The sequence below is a fragment of the Lepidochelys olivacea genome (genome assembly GCF_965140295.1).
Source record: "Lepidochelys olivacea isolate rLepOli2 genome assembly, chromosome: 9".
NCBI lineage: Eukaryota > Metazoa > Chordata > Testudines > Cheloniidae > Lepidochelys > Lepidochelys olivacea.
In genome coordinates, this window is record NC_140419.1 from 100,711,675 (window position 1) to 100,736,475 (window position 24,801).

Here is a 24,801-nt window from a genome sequence, read left to right on the forward strand (position 1 = left end):
GAGGGTTATATTACCAGTGCTTGCAGTGTCTCAGGGCAAACATTCTTTTATTCTACATCATGAAGGAGTAGGGACTGACCATTTGTTTTCAATGTACAGTACCAAACATATGTTAACAAATGCTGCTTAACAAATGTGTGTGTAACTGGCAATGGCCCTCACAGAGAAGTGTGACGGCTATATCCTGTAGCTTGGAATAGAGTATGTCTGGCTCAGCTGTAAGATTTCATGGATGTCTTCACCACCAACCAGATCCTAGATAGAACACCAAATAGCACTTCTGCCATCCTTTCATGCTTACTGTGAATGCCATGTGAAGATGGGCTGGAAGGCTTCAAAGGCTTCAGCCTTCAAGCGATCGCAGAACCTAGACTCATGGAAGTGCTGCATATATCTGAATTTAAGCTTGTCTCTACTGAGTCATTCATTGCCTGAAATTTAGCAGGGCAGTCCCTAATGAATAGCAGATCCTTTGCTAAACTGCAGAAAATCAATTATCAAATCAAATCTGAAAACACATAGCTGTACATGCACAATGCAGTGACTTTACAATGGCAACAGATGATTTGTGTCACAAAGCTTGATTATTGTAACACTTTCTAAACAGGATTTACAACAGAACATAGAATCATAGAATATCAGGGTTGGAAGGGACCTCAGGAGGTCATCTAGTCCAACCCCCTGCTCAAAAGCAGGACCCATCCCCAATTAAATCATCCCAGCCAGGGCTTTGTCAAGCCTGACCTTCAAAACTTCTAAGGAAGGAGATTCCATCACCTCCCTAGGTAACGCATTCCAGTGTTTCACCACCCTCCTAGTGAAAAAGTTTTTCCTAATATCCAACCTAAACCTCCCCCACTGCAACTTGAGACCAACATTTCTGCTGACTATAGCTTATTCTGTATGCGACAATGTTTGCTCCCTGATCATGAGTGACAATGGTCATATGATGCCTACCTGTACCTGGCATGGAGCAGGAAAATATATAAACTTGTTCAGATCTACAAAAGAAAAAACTAATTTGGTTACATTAATCTCTTATTTTAAAATCTGATCTGACTTTGTATTGTAGTTTCCCCATTGACATAGGGACTTGTTAAAATGAGTGTTAGGTATGCTGAGACAGGGTGAGAGAGGTAATTTTTATGGGACTAACTTCTTATGCTGGTTAGTTCACATTGTCACCAGAGGGCGGCATAACTGATTTTTGTAAAGACTTTTAAAGAGTGAACAAGAGTTACAGGACAGAAAATACAGTGGATACTAACTAGCATTCAAATGTTTGGCATAGCTAAGCATATTCAAATATTTAAAGTTTAGAACTGAAGGAAGTCGTACCAGTTTAGCCTTTATATTTAAGGGACAGATTATAAAGATACATGCGTTCTGCTCAATTCTGAAATGTGATTACTCCATAATAGGACACAGCTTTATTTTTATAACTTATTTGCATTTCTGTTGGAATCTTAAGATGGAAGGAAGGGCATTATTGTCACAAGAACAGGGAATCGGGAGACCTAGATTCTCTCCTGGCTTCTTCTACGTCTTCCCCTCTTACTTTGAGCAAGTCATTTAAACACTTACTATTTTCCAGTCTATAAAATGAAACCAAAATACTTGCCTACAGGCTGTTCTAGTGCCTCTGCTGCTGTCTACGGCTTCCCCAGGAGCTTGTGAAAACCAACCATTTTGTCAGTTTTCAGTGGTGTTCCTGGGAATATGGGAGTGGTGAAATTGATGAAAATTAGGTTAGCTCCACTTTGCTGCAGTTTGGGAACATTACGAGCAATGTAGAGGTTATCACTGGAGCAGCTCACTGAGGAGGGTGAAGCAGAATAGAAGGATAGATTAGTGGATTACCTTCCCATTATTGTCTTCATAGCAAGGAAGAGACTTTTGGGTGGGAGAACAAAATGCTCCTACTTTCTAGCAACCACAGGGACCTGAGGGTTGTGTATGTGCGCGCATGCAGGGATGCCCTCAGGTTTTTCAGATATCAACACACAGAGTTGGAGTGAAGGAGCAATCTGAGATTATATTTGGATTTTCATTCACTTACATCTCACTTTCACACATGTATAATGTTCTTCTTCTCCCTGTCTCGAGACAACTCAGACTACTACTTCAGTTTTGGTAGTAACATTATCTGCTCCTCATCACTATCAGGTGGAGGGGGGTGGTGCCTTTGAACTGGGGCTCCCTGAATGGTATTGTTGGAGGACGGGGTTTGCTTTATTAAACCTGTGTTGATTACCGGGCTTTTCTGGGGACTCGGCAGGATTCCTCTCAGCCTATCTTTGTCAGACATTAAGAGCTGGTTATCCATTCATAAATTGATGACCACGACTGTAGATCTGGTCTGGATTCCTAATAATTTATGCCTAAAATTGGCCCTCAATAGTATAATGAACATCCTTGTAGACCTCTTAATCCTTCTCAACTGCAAAATCTGTTGGGTACTTAGCAGAAACTATGGATTGGCTACTGCCCTGTTTTGAAGCAGTCTGCCTGTTAGATATCTACAGTGTAACTGTAGCGGTGTTGGTCCCAGAATATTAGCGAGACAAGGTGGGTGAGGTAATACCTTTTATTGGACTAACTTCTGTTGATGAGAGAGACGGGCTCAAGAGCTTGTAAAAGATATTCTCTCATCCACATTGTTTCTCTGTTAAATATTTGTCAATCATAGAATGGACTGCCATAATCCAGGCAGATGCGGCTTCTTCAATCATCTGTAGAAAGTCGCAGAAAGTGCTGTGTGGTGGTGTTACCATTAGTATCCTAAATGATACAGCCCAGGATGTTATCACATTGGCTGCAGCCACTCTGGCTTGTCTAATTAGACGAGATCAAGATTAGGTTGTGGTTAGTTAATGCATATTTTCCCCAGGATGACCTTGACTAGCTAAATTGAGGTCTTGGGTCTGGTCTGCAGTTAAAACATAGGTTGATATAGCTACAGCACTCAGGGTGAAAAATCCACACCCTTGAGCAATGTAGCTATTCCAAGCTAAGACCTGGTGCAGATTCTTCTGTTGACCTGGCTGCTCTAATTCATATCTAATTTTTGTTTAAGATTGGCCAAAAGCAAATAAGATTTAAGAGGAAAATTTATCATCAATTATAATTTGAGTTCCATTTTAAAAAATAAGGTAAACATAGAAAAGATCCAGAAAAAGAGAATGAAAACTAACAGGTGCTGTACACTATCCCATTTCTAACTGATCAACACTCACCTCTGTCTCCCTCTTAATTATTAAGCTGTTTAATATTTTGGGAATCATTCTGGTATACTGAGTGAATGTGTTTCGGCAAGCTTTAGTTAATACAATTGTTTGGCCAATAGACTATAAAAGCTACAGAGAAGTTGTAACTTTCATATAAATCCTTTGTAGTTCATAGCTAGATCTAATAAAACGAACTGTGCTTTGGACCAATTAGTTGCAGCACTGTCAGTCTGGCTGCCATGCATGTGTATTGAGTGCTCGGAGTTCTTTGGAAACTGTTAAATATATGCATGCTGTTGCTTTGGAAAATGAGCATAGTACTCTGAACATTTAATGCTAATTGAAAGCAAGAGCATTTCTTATTGAGCTGAGGTTCACCAACATATTTGCTAGACTGAGATTAAAAGAGGGTGATTCAAAGAAAGTGATTTATGAAGAAATTATTTTACCTATTGCTCTTCTGTAAGAAGCATTGTGACTAAGTAAAACTGAATTTTGTTTGTACCAGTGATATAAATAGATAAAAATAGCCAGACTGGGTCAAACCAATGGTCCATCTAACCCAGTATCCTGTCTTTTGACAGTGGCTAATGCCAGATGCTTCTGAGGGAATGAATAGAACAGGCAGTCATTGAGTGATCCATCCCCTGTCGCCCATTTCCAGCTTCTGACCCCAAAGTATGGGGTTGCATCCTTGACTGTTGTGGCTAATAGCCACTGATGGATCTATCTTCCATGAACTTACCTAATTCCTTTTTGTGCCCCATTATAGTTTTGCCCTTTACAACATCCCCTGAGTTACACAGGTTGGCTGTGTGTTGTGTGAAGAAGTACTTCCTTTTGTTTATTTAAACCTGCTGCTTATTAATTTCTTTGGGTGACTCCTGGTTTTTGTGTTACTTGAAGGAGTAAATAATGCTTCCTTAATCACTTTGTCCACACCATACGTGTTTTTATAGACGTCGATCATATCCCCCTTTAGTCATCTCTTTTCTAAACTGAAAAGTTCCAGTCTTTTTAATGTGTTCCATTCATGTGCCATTTCCTTAATCATTTTTGTTGGCCTTCTCTGTACCTTTTCTGTTGCCAGGATTGCCTCTGGAGCCTTTTTTTTTTTTTTTTTTTTTTTTTTATAAAAAGCTGGTGTTGCATTAGCTATCCTCCACTCATCTGGTACAGAGGCTGATTTAAATCTTAAATTACATACCAGTTAGTAGTTCTGCAATTTCATATATGCGTTCCTTCAGAACACTTGGGTGAATATCATCTGGTCCTGGGGACTTACTACTGTGTAACTTATTAATTTGTTCTAAAGCTGCTTCTATTGACACCTCAGTCTGGGACAGTTTTTCAGATTTGTCATCTAAAAAGAATGGCTCAGGTGTGAGAATTTCCCTCACATCCTCTGCATCGGTCTTCACTGCAAAGAATTCATTTAGCTTTTCCACAGTGGCCTTGTCTTCCTTGAGTGCTTTTTTTAACACCTTGATTGTTCAATGGCCCCACTGGTTGTTTGTCAGGCTTCCTGCTTCTGATGGACTTCAAAATTTTTTTTACTGTTAGTTTTTGTGTCTCTTTCTAGCTGTTCAAGTTCTTTTTTGGCCTTCATAATTATACTTTTACACTTGACTTGTCAGAGTTTATGCTCCTTTCAGTTTTCTGCAGTAGGATTTAACGTCCAATTTTTAAAGGATGCCTTTTTGCATCTAAGTGCTTTTTACTTTGTTGTTTAGCTATAGTGGCACTTTTTTAGTCCTCTTATTATGTTTTTAATTTGGGATATACATTTAATTTTAGCCTCTCATCATGTTTTTAAAAAGTTTCCATGTAGCTTGCAGGCATTTCACTTTTGGGACTGTACTTTTTAATATCCATTTAACTAGCTTTCTCATTTTTGTGTAGTTCCCATTTCTGAAGTTAAAGGCTTCTGGTGGGCTCTTTGGTATTCGCCCCCCCCCCCCGGAAGGATGTTACAATTAATTATATTATGCTGTTCATCTAGATTGACCAGATCTTATGCTTCACTTAAGACTAAATCAAAAATTGCTTCTCCCCTTGCGAGTTCCAGGACTGGCTGCTCCAAAAAAGTCATTAATGGTGTCTAGAAACTTTACCTTTGTATCCCATTCTCAGGTGACACATAACAAATCAATATAGGGATAGTTGAAATTCCCCCATTATTACTGACTTTTCTATTTTTATAGGGTCTCTAATCTTTTGGCGCATTTCACAATCACCATCCCGGTCAGATGATTGGTAGTCTATCCCTACTGCTATATTCTTATTATTCAAGCATGGAATTGCTATCCATAGAGATTCTATGGTACAGTTTAATTCATTTAAGATTTTTACTATATTTGACTTTGTGTTCTTTCAGATATAGTGCCACTTTCCCACCAGCATGACCTACTCTATCATGCCTATATATTTTGTACCCTATTACTGTGGCCCATTGATTATCATTGTTCCACCAAGTTTCTGAGATGCCTATTATATCCGTATCCTCATTTAATACCAGGCACTCAAGTTCAATCATCTTAGTATTTAGACTTCTAGCATTTGCATACAAGCACTTATGGTATTTGTCACTTTTTAGCTGTCATTATGTGATGTAATTGAATAGGACACTTTTTCATTTGACTGTTTCTATTCAATTCCTACCTTTGCTTCTATCCTCTTCTCCTAACTAGAATATAGAAAATCCCTGTTCATAGATTCTTCCCTAAGGGATCATAGAATATCAGGGTTGGAAGGGACCTCAGGAGGTCATCTAGTCCAACCCCCTGCTCAAAGCAGGACCACTCCCCAACTAAATCATCTCTGTCTGAATCGTGTGCTCTCTGTCTCTGTTGGATTTCCCCCAAGTTTAGTTTAAAAACTCCTCTACAGCCTTTTTAATTTTACAAGCCAACCATCTAGTTCTGTTTTGGTTTAGGTGGAGCCCGTCCTTCCTCTATAAGCTCCTTCTTTCCCAAAAGGTTCCCCAGTTCGTAATAAACCTAAAACTGTACCATCGTCTCATCCATTCATTGAGAAGCTGCAATTCTGCCTGTCTAACTGGCCCTGGATGTGGAACTGGAAGCATTTTAGAGAGTGCTGCCATGGAGGTCCTGGACTTCAATCTCTTACCTAGCAACCTAAATTGGGCCTCCAGAACCTTTCTCCTCCACGTACCACAACCACCGGCTCCTCATTTTAGAGAGAAGTGTGTTAAGTTTTTGAAGTTTAAGTTAAAGCTTGCTATAAACTTTCCTTAAAATCTCGGTCATAATTGTGGAAAGATTTTTCTTTTAACCTGATTAAAATTAGATGTGAAAATGGAGAGTCCAAAATCAGATTGTCCTGCTTTTGAACGTTATGTCAAAACAAAACTCAAGTAATAGCAAGAGATTTAAGAAAATAAGGCAGACTTTGACGGTTCAGTAAAATGCTCTCTCAACTGGAAATACTTGTTGGGGGAACATTTACAAAAATAACTTCTCTAATCATTATGCATAGTTATTAAATATCACTGTATTAATACATTTAGAATGCTTGTTCAAATAATTCTTCCAAATGCTGACTGTCTTCTAGAATAACAAACATGCAGTGCTATTTTTTTCACCATTTCTGGTGTCTGGTTACATGACTTGAAAAAATTATTTCGCTTGTTTCTAAAGGTTATATCTCTGACTGTCTTGTATTAAAGGATTTTTACAATCAAGGTGTTGCCGCCTGCAGTGTATTCAGAAATTCCTGGAGCTATCAAAGTGTAAAATGGCCTTATTAACATGCCATTACAATTGAAAGATGTTTTTATTTTGTTTTGTTTTTTGAAAAACGCATGTAATCCACATAATACTTACACTGGTAATGCTTCAGCTTATTAGTTAACTTGCAAAAAGAAAAGGAGTACTTGTGGCATCTTAGAGACTAACCAATTTATTTGAGCATAAGCTTTCGTGAGCTACAGCTCACTTCACAGTATGCATCCGATGAAGTGAGCTGTAGCTCACGAAAGCTTATGCTCAAATAAATTGGTTAGTCTCTAAGGTGCCACAAGTCCTCCTTTTCTTTTTGTGAATACAGACTAACACGGCTGTTACTCTGAAACCTTAGTTAACTTGGTTAGTTTCCAGAGAACCAACTGTTATCTCAGTTCAGTTAGTTGATTGTCATACATTTTGCTAGTTTGCAAACCAGATGAGGAAAATATCCAAATAAATATTCTTTTCCAGTGTGGGGTGTGTTTGTGTTGGGGTGAAGGAGAATGACTTTTTATTCTTCGAAGTAAAATTTCCTTGTCAGATAAAGGGGATCCACTGTATATAAGTGGCTGCAAAGTTGCTTTCTCTAACATGGTGCATTCTAGGCAGGCAAGGTGGGTGAGATAATACCTTCTATTGGATCAACTTCTGTTGGTGAGGGAGACGCGGTCCAATGAAAAATATTACCTTACCCACATTGTCTCTCTAATCCTGGGACCAACAGGGCCACGACAACAGTGCATAGTGCATCCTAAACTGTTACTGCAGCAAATTCTTCAGCAAGTTTGTAGTTTATGTGGGAAAACTGTTGAAAATGTGGGTGAAATCTGCAGTATTTCATGTTTAAACATGTGATGCATACCCTGAATGGAAGTCTGACTGATGCTTCACTTTTAATATTTAAGGATTTGTTTTTTCCTTTTTTTTTTTACCAGTAGCTCTGCTTACATTGCTATAGAGACTGAAGCTTGTCCCATAATAGAATTTTGACAGCACTAAGAGTAGACTACAAATCACTTTTGTATTACTCTCCCCGCTTTCAGCCTACTCTTCTCCACTCTCGATTGTTCTTCATGTTTTTGTTTTTATTTAGGGCAGCCAAGCATATCTGAAAATATTAGTCATCTGTCACAGTAACTTTTGTAGACTTACACTCTTCAGGAAGTGAACAGAAATATGTCATAGTGATCTCTGGACACATTACTGCTTTAATATATTGGCACCTACATTCGGTGTCTTTGAGGGATTATTTATTTATTTTGTAAAAGGTTTTTTTCTGGATAACTTGTGATCTTTTCAGTTCAAAATACAATCAAAATAGCCTTGCTTAATTCTCAGTAATGAACTAAGGCTTCTTTTGCTTTTTATTTCTTCTCTCATTCAGTTTTTAAAACAAAAACACCCTGTTAAATGAAAGATTCTTAGTTCCTAAGGCAGAGCAGAGGCATGTTGATTCACTGACATTTTAAGAGAAGAACTGCCTAGTTCACATACCCACTCTTTCTATAATATTTTAAATGTGTTTTTGCATGTTATTAGCATCATTGCAGTGAAAATACACACATTTCCATTGGCTTCAACAGGACTCGAGTTCATGCTTTAATACCCAGGCAAAACAGTGGGAGTTAATTTGCCTTACTTAGAATTGAACATTATTAACTCTTTCAGCTGTATAGCCTAAAAAAAATATGTTTATCAGCTGACCGTAATATAATAAAATATTGTCAAGGTAGTGGGCCAGTTCTTCAAAAAACAAAGATACGTACAGGTAGATGGATTGTAGGAAGGAAGAGGGAGAGGCCTGTGGGAAAGTCTGTGTGTGGGGTGGGGAGATGATGGGTAAGGAAAATGGTATGCTAACTTTTTGTTAAGCTTTTAGGGATCCTGACTAAAAGTGTTATGTAACATTGGTTGGTCTCTTTCAGTGTCTAGGCTTGTGTCTTGAGACCTCAATTTAAAATGCTGGTTGTGAAGTGAAGATCACATTTGAGTTTCATGTCTTTGATGGAAATGCCTTTTGAGCTTTAGTTCTACTTCTTTTTTTGTTGATTAAAATAGCTTTTCATGATAGTTCATGTCAGTTCAGCATTTTAATAGCTCTAAAACACACAATCCCAATTTTTGTAAAATTTGAAATTGGATTTCTAAATTTAGTTTAAAGCAAAGTGTGTTTTTTTTTTTCTTCCCGTCCTTTTGACTCTGATGGTCTAACGGGTTTAAAATGAAAAATGGGGTTTGAAGTGCACAGTTTTCTTTAGAACAGAGAAAGTGGGTGGAAAAAACAGAAAAACAAGTACAGTAAAAGCTGTTTTATCTGGCACTTCACCAACCTGAAAGCTCTATAAACCGGCATTTCTGATCTTCATTGAAATTCCAGTTTATAGTCTGGTTGGCACGGGGCTGGTTGGGGAGCGGGAAGGGGTGTGGAGTGTGGGCTCTAGGAGGGAGTTTAGGTGTGGGAGGGAGCTTGGGGCAGGGGTTTGGGGCACAGGGTGCTGGATCCAGGGGCTACTCGCCTCAGGCGGCTCCCCACAAGTGGCAACCTGTCCCGGCTGCTCCTAGGTGGAGGCGCGGCAGGCAGCTCTGTGCACGACCCCTACCCTGCCCCGAGCACTGCCTCCGCAGCTCCCATTGGCTGGGAACCGCGGCCAATGGGAGCTGCAAGGGCGGCGCCTGCAGGCAGAGGCAGTGCACAAAGCTGCCTAGAAGCAGCTGGCACAGGTCGCCTCTTCCGGGAAGTTGCCTGAGGTGAGCGCCCACTGGGTCCGGCACCTCCTTCTGCACCCCAGCACACTGCCCCGAGGCTCTCCCCACCCAACTCCCTCCCAGAGCCCATGATCCACATGCCCCAACCCCCAGCCTGCACTCCTCCCCTCGCCCGCACCCACGCTCCCTCCCTCTTAATTAACCGGCATTTTTCACTTACCAGCACCCCCATTCCCTCAACATGACTGGATAAAACAGCTTTTATGTAATTCTGGAGTTAGCTTCTCACATGTAATTCTAGCACTGACTGATATTTCCTTGTTCTCATTTGGTTTTTGCTGCAGTACCTGGGACTTTTTATTAGAGATGCATTCTCCTTCTCTCCCCACTTCCCCCTCCCCCCCTTTGAGGAGTAGCTCAATGCTATAGGTCTTTATTTTCATGATTTAAAATATTTAATCTTTGATTGTTATCCAAGTCTCTAGATTATTATAATAGTAGGCATACATCACACAACCAGCATAAAATTAGACACTGATAGTGCCCTGTAGTCAATTGAGGCCCAGGACTAGAATTGCAGGGCTTTTGCAGGTCATGTTGAAAGTGGTTAGGAGAGTTGTTGGGAAGTTCTCAAACTGCATACCTACACTATGCCTATTTCTAGCTAATGCATTGGTAGACTCTTACTGTCTCAAACACGAGATAAGGCACACACGAGTAGGGCGTTAGCACACTTGTTTGAATAGAACAGCAACACCAACTGTGTGGTGAACGTTAAGAGAAGATGAGTTCAAATAGAGGATGGAATTGATATGTTTTTAAAAATGCTAATGGCAGTGTATTATAAAACTATTACTAATCGGCACTATTATAATCATTTTACCTTTTCATGTACATTAATGGATTAGTCTAAAATACTTCCAAATTAAAGAAACAAAACCCCCCAGTGTAGTTAATCAGGTTCTTAGGTGGTTCTGTTCATTGGCTTACCTTAGGGGTCAGAGCTGATCAGTGACTAATGAATTCTTGCTCTTTGGCAATAGGTTGGTTTCATCACAGAGACTGTAATTTCAAATATTAGTTCAGATACAAGGGACTGGCTGAATTGCTTATGTGTACATTTACACTGGCTGAGCCAGAGTGTGACACAGATGACCTCTTGAGGCCGTTGTTTTTTTAAAATTAGTCTGTTTATTGGCTTTTAGTATGTTCTGTTAATCCATAAACAGAAACTCTTTAGTCCCCTTGCTTTTAGATTTCGCAGGAACAGCCAAACCTTTCTATATTCAGACAGGAAATCCATAATATACATTAAGCGTAAGGTGGGGCTTAAGAACATTGTATTGTTGTGCTTTAAGCCTGTATACGTTAATTTACATTATTCTTGCTATACAGTTTGTTTTTTTAAAAGTCCCTAGTTTCTTCCATGTGGTTGTGTTAGCAAATATCCAATGACTTTTTTTTTTTAATTTAAAAGAATGCTAAAACATGGATTCAGGTAGGGCAAGATCTAATCTGTCTAGTTGTATGTATGCAAATCAGTCTTTTCTGTGCATTGCTGGTAAGTGTGTCTGTGTGCATACAAGTACATAACTATAGTCTTTAAAAAAAAGTCTTATTTTGACAGACTCCCATCAGCTAAAAATGGATGCTTGCAGTTAGCAAGATTTTAGTTTTTTCCGTAGGATTAAAGAACGTAAATCTCATTCTTCCATATTCAGCAAGTACATCTGGATAACTTTTTTGCCAGTTTCAAACTGTTGCCAGTGTAATTTTTTTCAAAGTACTAAGAGATTAGCCCCTTAATTGCTTGCGGAGTAAGTGCAAACTGTTTTTGAGTTAGAATAATGAAATGAACTCCCAAAACCACTTTAGTTTATGTCCTGTGTTTATGTTACTGTAACTTTAAACTGCCCAGTGCCATTTTGGGGAAAACTTGTGAAGACATGCAATGCTAAGTTTTAGTTTAGAACAGATTCTTAGAGTAGTTATAAATTTGAAAATAAAGATTTGTAATGGATGTGTTAACAGCCCCCTTATAGTAGTGCTTCCAGACACTGCTAGAATGCGTGTGAAGTGGTGGTGTTGTTTTTTGTGTTTTTAAAGAAATTTACAGAAAAGCCTGTCAGGAATACTAGTGGTAAATGTAAACACTAGCACTGTTTCTGTCTTTTCCCAGTATATCTGAAGAGGCTATTACTGTGCTGGGACAGAATAAAGCCATGCTGGTAACCAGAATAACTAGCTTGGCTTAATAGCATGATGCCACATGTAAAAGAGACTACTTTGAAGTCTGTACTGTCAGTATTCTAAACATATTGGTTTAGCCTACCCTGCCAATATACTAACATTGGTTTAAATAAGGTGTTATGTGGTAGTATCTTTAAAAACAAATATTAAACAATGATTTCAGTGAAATAAGATTTTTTGCTTTTGTGCTTTTTCTAGGTACATAAACTTCTTATGCAAAATAATTTTCATACAGTGCCTAAATGTCTGTTTTTAGCAGCTCACCTTTTAAGCATCCCTGTCAGTCATCAGCCCCTGGAGGGCACCAAACAGACCACAGAGCTGCAGAGTGGTCCCTGATGGACACCTGCATGACCGGCTGCTTCGTCAGTATTTCAGGCAATTTGTGAGCTGTTGGGGGGGGGAGGAAGCAAAGGGAGGGGGGCAATGAATTAGACTGTTGATAGCGTCCCTACAAAGACTGCTATTAACAGCATGCTATTCTGTGCTTCTCTACTGCAGAAGACAGAGTGATATTCATGTTCCCACAGCATGTTGTAAAATGCATGAGATTTTGCTCATCCTTCTTGGAAATAAGAATAGAAAAATGAGAGCAACCTGAACCAGAAGCTGTTAGAAGAGCGTGCAGAAATCTGCAGCAATTTATACTTATTCTTACATTTTTGCCTCCCTAACTATGGATTAGAAGGACTGGCATTTTTGCATTGGGCTTTTTCTATAATGGCATTTTTGTATTGTCTGGCCAGAGCTTGCACAAGAGGAAAACAGGCTGCTGAATTTAGTCACTGATCTCTATTAGCCGTGGCCTAAGGCTATGCTGAGGTTCATATCCCATTTGTATTGTTGCAGCTCAAAAGAAGAATGTTCAGAGGATGACAAGTGTATTCTGAGTAGGTAGGTTGTTTCCTTTTCATATGAAACCCATTTTTTTTCCTGCTACCATTGGTCAGAAATCAGGTTAATAGGAACAGAATGAAGCACAGTGCTGCAAGCACAGTACTGCAGTGTCCCTGTTAAGGTAGAACAATAGCATTACAATAGCTTTAAAAAAATCTTCGCTGGTTTAATTAAATAAAGCTGCATTGTGCTGGTTTGCACAGTGCAGTCTTTTCTTTCTTTTTTTTTTTTTTTAAACATATACTGCAGTCAACGCTTCCCTAACGAGGTGGCACTATTGTTGAGTTAGAGCGATAGAATCATCATACTGCTTTAGGGGACAGCAGGATTTAAAAGGAGATGCCTCACAGCCCTATTTTACAGATTGGAAGCATCGGTTTAAGGGCATTGGCAGAATCGCTTGCTTGTTCTTAGCAGCAGCCACTGCTGTGTCAGTAGTGTGTGGAATGGAAGTCCTAGTTGGTAGTCTGTTATGGAAACACTGTTTACTGTTATTGTAGTACCGTGGTGACAACATGCCATTGAAATGGAAAACGAGCTCTCCTGCTATCTGGAAATTCCCAGTTCCTGTGCTTAAAACATCCAGGTCATCGCCACTTTCTCCAGCATACATGTAAGTGAGAGAAATGAGGATAAATAAGGTGGGATTTCTTTCATGAGACTACCATTTGGCAAAATACCCTGTTATATATTTAATGACATTGGCACTCAGAATTTTACCTTATTTTTTCTTTCTATATATACCGTCTCAAATGTTACCTTCTTATTGTTTTCATGGTAGGTGTTGTCAAGTCTTCCCTTTGTTGAAATGCAGAGAAATTGTGCAGATTTAATCATATTTACAAATATTTTTAACTTTTCATTTGAAAAGTTCAAGTTATCATAGATTTGTAATACAGATCTCAGATCAATAAGTCTAAGCATCTAGGCAGGCTTTTATTTGTGGCATATATTCTAAAGATAAATAGCTCTCTGATTGTTAGACATTGAATATAGAATCACCTGCTATATTGTTGTGCGCTTTTGTGTGTGTTTAGTTTTGGGATGGTACATCTTGACTTAAGTCTTGCTTTTATCCTTTACAGTCATACTCTTTAAGAATTTAACATCTCACACTTTTAAAAAAATACTTGAAATAAAAGCATGAGGGTTAAAACATTTTTTTTATTGTGTGATACTTACATGTAAAATGTGTATGCATTTGTTTATGCAGTTTGTTCACTGACAGTAAGTTCTAGATACATGTGCATGCATTTTAATAGATACATAAAATGTATATGCCTGAGTTTCTTGGCAACTCTTAGTAAAGCTTATACTTCAGCTTCTGATTATGGTTGTAAATTTTGTATTGGTGTATACAGGTGGCTTGTTTTGCTTTAGCAATCTGAAATAAAGCTTAATCTTGATTAAGTACACAGTTTTTCCTCTTTAAGTGCTGTTATGGCATTTTTCTTTAAATCAGGAAGATTATTAAAAACAAACAGCTTAAGTACATTTGATATTGCACACAACATATGCTATGAAGAAAATTAATGGAATAAAAAGTTACTTTTAGTAGTATTCCTTAGTATAATAGCTACATTATTAATGCTTTGTGACTTATACTTGTGTAAAACAGGAGATGTCATTACTCAACCCTGTATTACCTAGGTTTTGCTTTCTCTCTTATGAGGACACAGTGTGACATGTAGATGTTTACGGGTTCCATAAATATTTTTCTGTTGAGGGGTCAGTAATTTGTCAGTAAGATTAAAGCAAGATAAGGCACCTCATATGCATAGTCCCTATTTTTGTTGTGAAAAAGCTAATGTTTAAGAAGCTAAAATTCTCAGATCCAATCTACAATATATATGCCCTTCATTTAAATTTAGTTTTCGTAAATGCAATTCAGATCATTTTCTTAGCTAAGCAAGTTCTTAGCTACCAGAAAGTATCAAGGTATTTCTACTAAATGGGAGATATGAACTTATGTAGTAAAATATAAGACAAGGTCAAATATAAAAACAGTAGTATGTCACAGAAGAGTTTGAGGCCTTTGAACCTATTGGGGGAAAAAATGACTAGATATTGTCTGATAAACATTTTTGTGGATTTTAAAAATCACAAGATTTAATGAAGTCAAGATTTAAAAAAAGCTCCATTCCATTCTTGTCTGTCTACAGACATCCCGAGAGATGTAATTTATTTTATGCATCTTCTCTAAATTGTTACCTTTGTTTTCTGTGTGCTCCAGCATCTTTGTTTTGGATGTGGTGTTGACTTATATTGATGTATTCAATGTATGTGGAGCAGTTCAGTGATCACATATTAACTATCTTCTGTTAGGTACGTCTGCAGCATGTGAAATCGTTGAACAGCTGCTTTAATTAAAAAAAAATTAGTGCTACAGTCGGCACTGATTAGTGTCTAAGCAGACATATTTCTTCAGTGATACACACAATCCTGGCATTAGCTGGAATATTATCTCTTAAATATCATACTGAAATTATACATACATTATACATATTAAATGAGAAGAATTACAAAATGGATCCAGTTTTATTAGGCAAAATATATTAAATGCTAAAAATAGCCTTCTGAGCTAGTTTTAAGAGCAAAATAGATGATAGACACTCACTACTTCATTGTTAAGTATGTAATATAGTATATGTTGGTTTTGATCTCCATACATGCATTTTTTTCTTCTACATGAAGTACTTGTGTGTATGTGTTTAATAAAACAAACCACAAATGACCTAAGAACTGACTATTTTTATTGTGTTGCTACAATTTCTTAATACTTTGGAGAATCTGGAATATTTGCACCAGTATCTAGTATTAGAAAATGAATGACAGGAATTAAGGTTAATTCTGACATCTAAATAGTGAATAATAGTAGTTTATACTAACTTCATACATATATTGGCTATACTAGTAAGTTTTTTTTTTTTTTAATTTCTCTACTTGGTAAAATGCTGTTCCTCATATTTCAGTTGTTCTAATCAGTTAACCTTGACTTTAAATATTGAATCCTGTTTGCTGTTCTAACCACTAGATAGTCATTCAGAAACAAGAGTAGGCGTCAGGATACCTAGGTTTTATTCTTGGCCCATCTACTTACTTGTGGTGTTATGAGAGACACACTGCCTCAGTTTCCATATATGTAAAATGGGTTTACTACACCTTACCCATCTTGTAGCTGAATATTGAGTCTAATGTGTGGGCATTCTGAGCTTCTTTGATGAAAGTTGCCATGTTAAGTGCAAAGTATCATTGTTAAATATTTCTTGCTTCCCAGAATGGACCTGGAAGCTCTTCCGTAAACTGATTCAGTTTACAGAAGATGTTCTTACATAAAGTTTGCTACTAATTGAAAGGCTACAGAAGTATTGTGTAGAGATCAATTTAAAAGAGAGCCCTCTGCTGGAAGAGATCTGTATACATTTGCAAAAAGAAAAGGAGTACTTGTGGCACCTTAGAGACTAACCAATTTATTTGAGCATAAGCTTTTGTGAGCTACATTCTTGTTAAACCCTGGATTTGTGCTGGAAATGGCCCACCTTGATTATCATACACAATGTAAGGAGAGTGATCACTTTAGATAAGCTATTACCAGCAGGAGAGTGGGGTGGGAGGAGGTATTTTTTCACGCTTTGTGTGTATATAAGATCTTCTAAACTTTCCACAGTATGCATCCGATGAAGTGAGCTGTAGCTCACAAAAGCTTATGCTCAAATAAATTGGTTAGTCTCTAAGGTGCCACAAGTACTCCTTTTCTTTTTGCGAATACAGACTAACACAGCTGTTACTCTGAAACCTGTATACATTTGGTGTGTGAAACAACTTATTTGTTTCACCTGAGCTGATATCATTGTAGACTGTAGAACTCTGGGCTTTTCAGGGAGACTGGTGTTCTAAACTGGCCCTCAGACTGTTTCAGAGGTGAGATTACACTTCCTTGGTAGTGGGAAGGTGAGAGAGCACCATTTTTTCAAACCTCCTACCTGCTGATTAGTGGTAACTGTGACCTTAAAGGAAGCTTCTTGCCCTACTAGTTAAAGCAAAATTGAGTGCAATGATTTACGTAAAAACTTCCAGATCATACTGGAACAGGAAGAGGTAACTGTTTAAAACGGTAGAGAGCAGGGCAAAATTCCCTTGGGTGAAGAGATGAGTGAAACCTATGAACTTTGTTTGAATTGGTCCAAAATAATTTCAGCTTTTTACCTGGTCTGGTGAGAGATCATTTGGCATATCCTAGTTGTGGTTGGGTAAGATGAAAACTGTGGTGTTGGCCCATGAGAAATATTTTTTAAGTATCATGCAGCTTTTCTTCATAAATACACAAATTATAAATATATAGGGAATCTGTGTATGCGCATTTTCAAAAACTATCTTTCACTGCCATCCCTTTAATCTTCCTGTGTTAGCACCAAAGCTGATATTTTAGATTTTTTGTTCTAAAATTTGAGGGTTAGAGCTATTGAAACAAGTAAGTAATCTCACTGGCAAGAATGTACATTCATATTTCAATGATTAGTTGCTGACTGCTGTTGGCAGCACTCATCAGTTAATGTTAGTGTGGCAATGTGTGCCGTTTACCAGTAGGAGTATCCTAGAAAAAGGACAGGCAAAGTTAGACCATTATATGCCTTGCAAAAAGTGCATTTGTTGTAGATATGCATTGAGAAGCACAATAAAAATATTTAAATGAAAGTGGATAAAGGACATCTAAAAATTAATACTTCAGTATGGAAACACCATCCTGGAGGAAGGGTAGGAACAATTCATTTCCAGTTTGGTCATACAAGACACTGCTTTTGGGGTAGTAAGAGGAGATGCACTGTGTCAGTGTTTGCTAACTAAATGGTTTGGTTTGCTGAATGTTTCTTGGGTTCTGCATCATTTATCTGAAGTGGAGAAAAATTCTTCTCTCAGGTCTGTACAGTAGAAACTTGACTTTTATATTCTGCTCTCCCAACATGTGCAGGTCTCCTATTTACATTTATGGATATCTACGCATGTACAATATAAGAGCAAAGTCCTACAATGCCTATCTGAAAGAATGTATTTTTGCATTAAATAAACGCTTTTAGCAGATTTTTTTTTTTTTTTTTTAATGAGAACACCTATATCTTGATTTCTTACTGGAAGAATTTCTCTGAAAATGAACACACTGCTAACTGAATAAATAAGTCTTCAGTATGGCTTTTTTTGAAAAAATTACTAAGATGCAAAATACCCAATTTCTAAATGTTGTGCCGTCTAATTTTTTATGTTGTACAATTATTTGGTTTTATAATTAAAGGAATAAATTTTTAATATGACATTGATAGCAGAGTGGCTAATGTTAAGAGAAATAAGCTACTTTAAGTGATTCTACAAATACTTTGTCATCAAATGGTGTATAAAATAGTAGTTATTGTGAGTCACCCTTTTTGTTTGATGGGGTCAAAAAATTGCTGTGTAGTAATGAAAATAATTTACCATGTAGAAAAGTAGAACCAGTGCTAATACCCAAGAGCACTTCAGTGTTAGTTTTCAGCTGGTGATGTGGCATATGTTTTTCTGTTTTCTCCTATTAGGTCTCCTATTGCCCTTTTGTGGACACTGAGGTTAACTGATACTACAAAATATGTGTATATCTTTAGAAGTTATGAGTGGAAATACACTTGTCCTGCTTGCCATTTTGCATGGGTCTGGCATTTCCTTGAAATCAATAAAAGCAGTAATATTCTGTTATGTGGAGTGACTATTTCTTTGCCTCAGCCTTGGAGATCCCACCCAAACAGGTCTGCAGTATTGTCTGTGAAGGAAACGGCACATGCTGTGTTGGACATTCCCTCTTTTGTTGCTACTGCTGAGTCCATGGAAGCTGTTTTTGTGCTGGTTTTGGTCACAGTGTAGAGTGGTCAGATGCTGAAGAACACAAGAGGGAGTGCATGCAGTGTTATGCAGGGACCATCTTGCTCCTCAGTGGCCTCCATCCTCACAAACATTTCTGTTTGAAGCTACAGAAAATCAGATCCTCTTAGTATCCCCCTCCTTTCTCATTTTCTCCATTTCAGCCTAAATCACATGTTGTGCATGACTTCTTGACTACAGATTTTTATGCTAGGGCTTTGTTGGTGAGGCCCCACTGGGGATCTAAGCAGACTCAACTTTTCCCCCAGTATGTTAAAGAAACAAATAACCCCTCCCACAATTCTGAATGGCTAGACTCATATTATTTTTAATGGGTTAGTCCCTGAAACTTGTTCCTCTGTTTCTAGGGTAATCTGCCCTGAACCTGACCCTGCTGGCAACAAGGCACCAAACCTGAATCATTCAAATTACTGTCTGAGCATATCATTATTCCTAAACTATCTCTGATTGGTGGGTAGCCTTGAGTATCCCACTGGTAGCCTAGAGATGGTTCCCCAGCTTCCCAAGGCAGCTTGCTTCATTGCTCAACAGTTTCTATTTTGAATCTACTTAAAATATGGCCAAAATGTTGTTAAAATGAGGATAACAATTTTTTTAAAACTACATACGTGTCTTCCCCCAGTGATTCTTCTGTCTTCTAGGGCCAGGTAAATCACTCTTCTCTGAAGAGCTGGCTGTCTCCATTCCTATGTGCCAGCTGTCTTCTCTGTGTGTAGACATTCTCTCTAGCTCCCTCGTCACCTTCTTCCACCATCTGACCTGGCTTGCCGCTGTCAGTTGCTCTCCTACTACCATTTGTGGCAGCAGAGGGGTGTCTGTGTTCAGCTCTGTATAGAGATGCTTGCTGCAAGATGGCTGGGGCAGAGAGGAAGAATGATCTCAAGTTTAATCAATGTTCTTCTTTCTGTACCTGAAACCAGGTTAAGAGAACAGAGTAGTGATCAGTCTACACTATCAGCATTCGATGCTATAATTATTTCTAGGATTTAGGACAGGTAGCGTTTCCTCGCTGGGACAATGGGTTTCATTCTTTCAGTGAGAGAGGGCAGCAAATGCCTGATTAAGCAGATTTTTTTTTTAGTCTCTTCAGTATGTCATTTTATATAGATCCATATAAGGTTAGTTTCATAACATTTAGAGTAAAGTGCCACCACTGTAACTTAAACCTACTTCTGCTTGTTTTGTCCTCTTTGGGTGAAATAATTGATACAATTCTTCTTTATAGAGACAGCTTTGTCATAAATTTAAAATTATCTTTTTTACTATACTGAATATAGCTATTTTTCTTGAGATTTTCTTGTATAATATAGGCATCAGTTTTTTTTACCTTTATTGCTTTCCCATGGAAGTGCCAAGAAGAGTGGAATAATTACCTGGTATGTTTTACACAGCGTATGACTATTACTGTAGTTCAATACAGTGTTACCATTGGTATCCCATATTTGGCTTATTCAGTTTAGCATCCACTGTATAAACTAGAGAGCCTTCTCTGTGGTACTAATGCTTAACTACTATTTCTTCTTTGTATATCTCTTCACTTCCTTTCTTTGTAAGCCATTTAAAAAAAATCTAATTCTGTTTTGTTAAATTATAAAGATTACACTGCACTTATTTTTCCACAATTAGTTGTGGGTTTTCTTAGCATACGAACAATTCAATTATTTGAGTCACTTATGAAAACTTCAGTAAAATTGGATGTCTTCCCTTTTCCTCCCATAACTATCCTGGGGGTCAGAAAAGAGAAGAGGAACCATGGAAGTGAGCATGCAGCTGAGTTTTTCATGGTGTGAAAAGCAAAGTCTGCATGCACCTACAGTTGGGGCATTTAAAGTTCATTCCAGTTCTACAGTTATTACCCACTTAAAGGGTTCTGTGACATATTTGCTATCTTTAGTGTCTCTATCTCTGTATTAACCGGACAAAACTCAGTGAATTCATAGTTTTATGGAAGTGGTAGCAGTGTTTGGAACAATTCTCTGGTTCTCATTATCTCTAAAAACAAAAAGGCATTATTTTAGTCTAATTGCTGTACCAGTGGTGGATAGCCGGCAGAGGCGAAGTTGGGCCACTTGGGAAGAAAGACTTCTTCCCTGCTTTCTATGGTAGGTTTTGAGAGGTAACCAGAGTTGGCAGCCCGACTGCCAGTGCTGCCTTCATTTCCTTCATCACTCTGTGGCTTGTGGTTGGCCACCCTTCTATGGCAGTTTAGGGATTTTGGAACTCCAGCCCTCTGTTATCTTTCATGTCAGCCTTTTCTATAGCCTTAGGAGAGAGAGAGAGACACTTTCCCCACAGTAGAATTAGCAGAAAGTGGTACTCCGCTTTTATGCTGCCTGATTACCTCTTTGCTTTTGCTCTGACATCAAAGAGCAATACTCCTTGCCTCTGTTAGGAGGTAGAGTCTGGGAATAGAAAAATTGGTCTCAGTTTAAATTACTTAATTTAACTCACAACTGGATTTTATTTTTGTCCTTTTCCATTTGTGTGGGTTTTTATGTGAACTACACTCAAGGATGCAGTAGTAGCACACCCAGACAAGTACAGCATTTCTACATTGCTCTTTTGTGACCCTAACACATTCCACAAGCAATTTCTAGTTTAAAAATAAAAATGGGGATCTTCAAAAGTGGTTAAGCACCCAAATCCTATTAAAAAATCAATGGGATTTCTGCACCTAACGCTTCGATAGCTTTGAAAACTCCAGCCAAAGAAGTTAAGCTATAGAGTTCATCTTTTTGTGACTTTGGGATAACTAAAAACTATTCAGAATGCTGCTGATCACTGAGACCCAGCTTAAGAGAACAGCAAGGCTATAATGAGGGAGGAGGTAGAAATTGGACTTCAGTAACTTGGTGAATAAAGGGTCCAGATTATTTCTCCACAAAACTTGCAACTTCTGTTGAAGTCAATGGAACTTGTGTGTGCAGCTGTCAGGATTATTAAGCCCTTATATTTGATAATAGAAGTTAATGTTTCCTTTTAATTTTTCAGCCAGAACTGTGTGTCTGACAAATACAAATGAATAGCTTGTGATTGGACACCTCATCAGAAAAGCATTCCAAGTAGAAATGTATGGTTTAGTTATTTAAAGTGTCAGAGGTCACCTCACTGATCTTTCCTAGTGTGATGCTTTCATGCATCTTGACTCTGGATATTTCATAGCAAAAGAGGACACAGAGCAGAGTACCCTATTATATTGTGAGTCAGCACCTGTGTGCTCTAAGAGAGAAGATGAAAGTTTCAAGTGCTTGTTTGCTAAATATTGCAGTTTAAAGATGAGTTAGACTTGCTGTCAGTGCTCTTCCATGCCATAAAATTAGTTCCCCCCCCTCCCCATCTCAGATGAAATCACTCATACATTTGTAGCAGCAAAACTTTTGTTCCTTGTACTAGTGGATAAGAAATTTTCATTATAAATAGGCATTGGCAAATCACACAGCTGACTACTTTACCCTGTAGTTTAAATGCTACAGGAGGAGTTGTTACAAAACTGTAGCTGAGTAATATTAATTAAAGGACAAGACTTCACTATTTAGGAGGAGGACAAGAAGAACAATAACTAATGCATTTAATATAGTAATTCTTTGCCCAATTAAAGTGCTTCGTTAAATTACACAGATTTACAATGCAGAAGTGTGTATTTAAAAAAAAAAAGTGAAGAACCATGCATTATGTAACTAGATTCATCTGTGTTGCTTATTATAATGTTAAATTCCCTAACAGAATGATAAAATATTCACTTTACAGTGCTGCCCTATCACTGTTCAGCTTACTCAGCTCTTACATGGCCATTTAATTTATTAGAGAATTCCTAAATTCGCTAGTCAAGAAATTAGAACATCTATTCTTAATGAGAAGACATTAAGCGTACTTAATATTTAAAAATAATTTTTGGCAGGCTAAGGACAAGCATTACTGTATTTTCTAATAATACATGAAAGTTTCATTATATTTAAATCAGCCTTTTCGTTAAGTTAATAGTTTAATTAGCTAAACGTATGCTTGGCCACAAACATATATACCAGAGTTTTGGTTAGATCATAGAATAGTAAAAATCTGTCGTGAGATAGGATAATCTTAATATGAAATGGAAATTTAGCTCCTTGCTTGCTGATAAATACCATGGTGCTGGCACATGACAAAGAGTAATTTCAGAAGATGCCACTTACCAGTGACCGGAACACTTGCAGTCATGGTTCATTGGAGAATAATTTGACAAAGAAAATAAGGTTATAATCCTTTAAAAAACAAGCTGCTGAGCTACACAAAGTTATCAATATACTATCTGGACTATGTTGCTTTGGTAGATTTTTAATGTATTCTGTCATGTCATATTTTTAAAAATAACCCATGAAAATATGTACTCTAGTGTGAAGAAAATTATGCTAGAGAAAATTTAGGCCAATTCGGTATTTTGTGTCAAAAGAAGCATACATTATAAAACATTTTAAAACAACTTGGATTTATTTACCTAAATTCATAGATTCACAAAATTATTCATTCTTGTAGCTGTCTTGCTGATATGGGTTTAGAATAAATCCAATTTCATAATGAGAGCAATGCAAAACAAAATAATTGTTTTATTGTTATTTTGACAATAAGTGATAAATATTATAGCCAACAAGACAAAACTCTCAGTACTTCCTACTAAATTTTTAATGGTATACTGTGCGTTGCACGTGCTCACTCAACAGGCCAAGATCTAAAGGGAAGGCAGAGTTTCAGTTCCAAATATTCTACATACTGTTTTTAAAAACTGTTAAAGGAACATTAAAGTTGCAAAGTCAAACACTCAGGTTAAGAAATTCCAGAATTAAGTTTGCTCATGTAACCTTAATTTTGCCCCCTTGTGCATATGCATTATGGTATAGTATTTAATTACATCATCACATACAGTCTTCTCCACCAGAGCCCTACCTGATTCAGGGCATAGGATGGACGATACACTAGGAATAATGAATCAGGATTGGGTAACAAATGAGGCAGTTATCTCTAATACCCCTGATAGTCAGACAGTCTCCAGTCTTCCTGCTTTCAGTTCTGGTGTCCAGCGCCATAGTGGCCATAGGGTCTGCAATTCCAGGAAAGCCTTGCTCAGCCTTGGGATGATCCAGGCTTGGTTGCTCTCCAAAGGTGGTGCATGCACAGTCTGATTGGCAGGTAAGTAGGGCCCTACCAAATTCACAGTCCATTTTGGTCAATTTCATGGTCATAAGATATTAAAAATCGTAAATTTCATTATTTCATCTGTTTAAATATGAAGTTTTACAGTGTTGTAACTGTGGGGGTCCTGACCTAAAAAGGAGTTGTGGGAGGGTCGCAAGGTAATTGTAGAGGGGTTGCGGTACTGCTATCCTTACTTCTGCGCTGCTGCGGGCGCCGGCACTGCCTTCAGAGCTGGGCCGCTGGAGAGCGGCGGCTGCTGGCTGGGAGCCCAGCTCTGAAGGCAGCATCCTGCCAGCAGCAGTGCAGAAGCGCGGCCCGGTGTGGTGTTGCCACCCTCACTTCTGCGCTGCTGCCTGCAGAGCTGGGCCCTCGGTCAGCAGCCGCCGCTCTCCGGCCGTCCCGCTCTAAAGGCAGCCATGCAGAAATAAGAGTGCAAATACCACAACCCTCCTAAAATAACCTTATGACCCCCCTGAAACTCTTTTTGGGTCAGGACATACAATTTGAGAAATGCTGGTCTCACCCGTGAAAACTGTATGATGTAGTATAGGGTAAAAGCACACAAAAGACCGGATTTCACGGCGGGAGACCAGATTTCACAGTCTGTGACATGTTTTTCATGGCCATTAATTTGGTAGGACCCTACACATAAAAGAGCTGTGTGGAATGGACTTTGCTCACTAGAGATGAAATCTTTAGAGCTTTTAGCTTTCAAATTCTAACAAGTCTCTGAGCATGTGCAAACAGATCTTCAGAGGCTTTATAATTTGAACAAATTTGGGCATATTTTCACAGGGATGGCAAGACACAGCCCTAACACTAATCAGCTGTTAAACAACATGCTCTACTCTGGTGGGGGGGGGGGGGGAACACATACATTCATCATTGACCATGCACACTTCCAT

At 38.2% G+C, this 24,801-nt stretch overlaps 1 protein-coding gene across 6 annotated transcripts in view; it reads left to right on the forward strand.

The window, feature by feature from the left end:
• KLHL13 (kelch like family member 13) overlaps positions 1-24,801 on the forward strand; it is a 118,931-nt gene that overhangs the window by 46,738 nt on the left and 47,392 nt on the right. Inside the window, exons 2-3 of one of the 6 annotated variants that reach the window (XM_084639672.1) lie at positions 12,779-12,823; positions 13,327-13,439. The exons of 3 other annotated variants lie outside the window; for them this stretch is intronic. In XM_084639672.1, coding sequence (XP_084495798.1) covers positions 13,342-13,439 — 98 coding nt within the window. In that variant the 5' untranslated portion in view covers positions 12,779-12,823; positions 13,327-13,341. Of the gene's footprint in view, positions 1-12,728; positions 12,824-13,171; positions 13,440-24,801 lie in introns of those variants that run through there. 2 more of the 6 variants (XM_084639675.1, XM_084639673.1) reach the window with 2 other exon arrangements.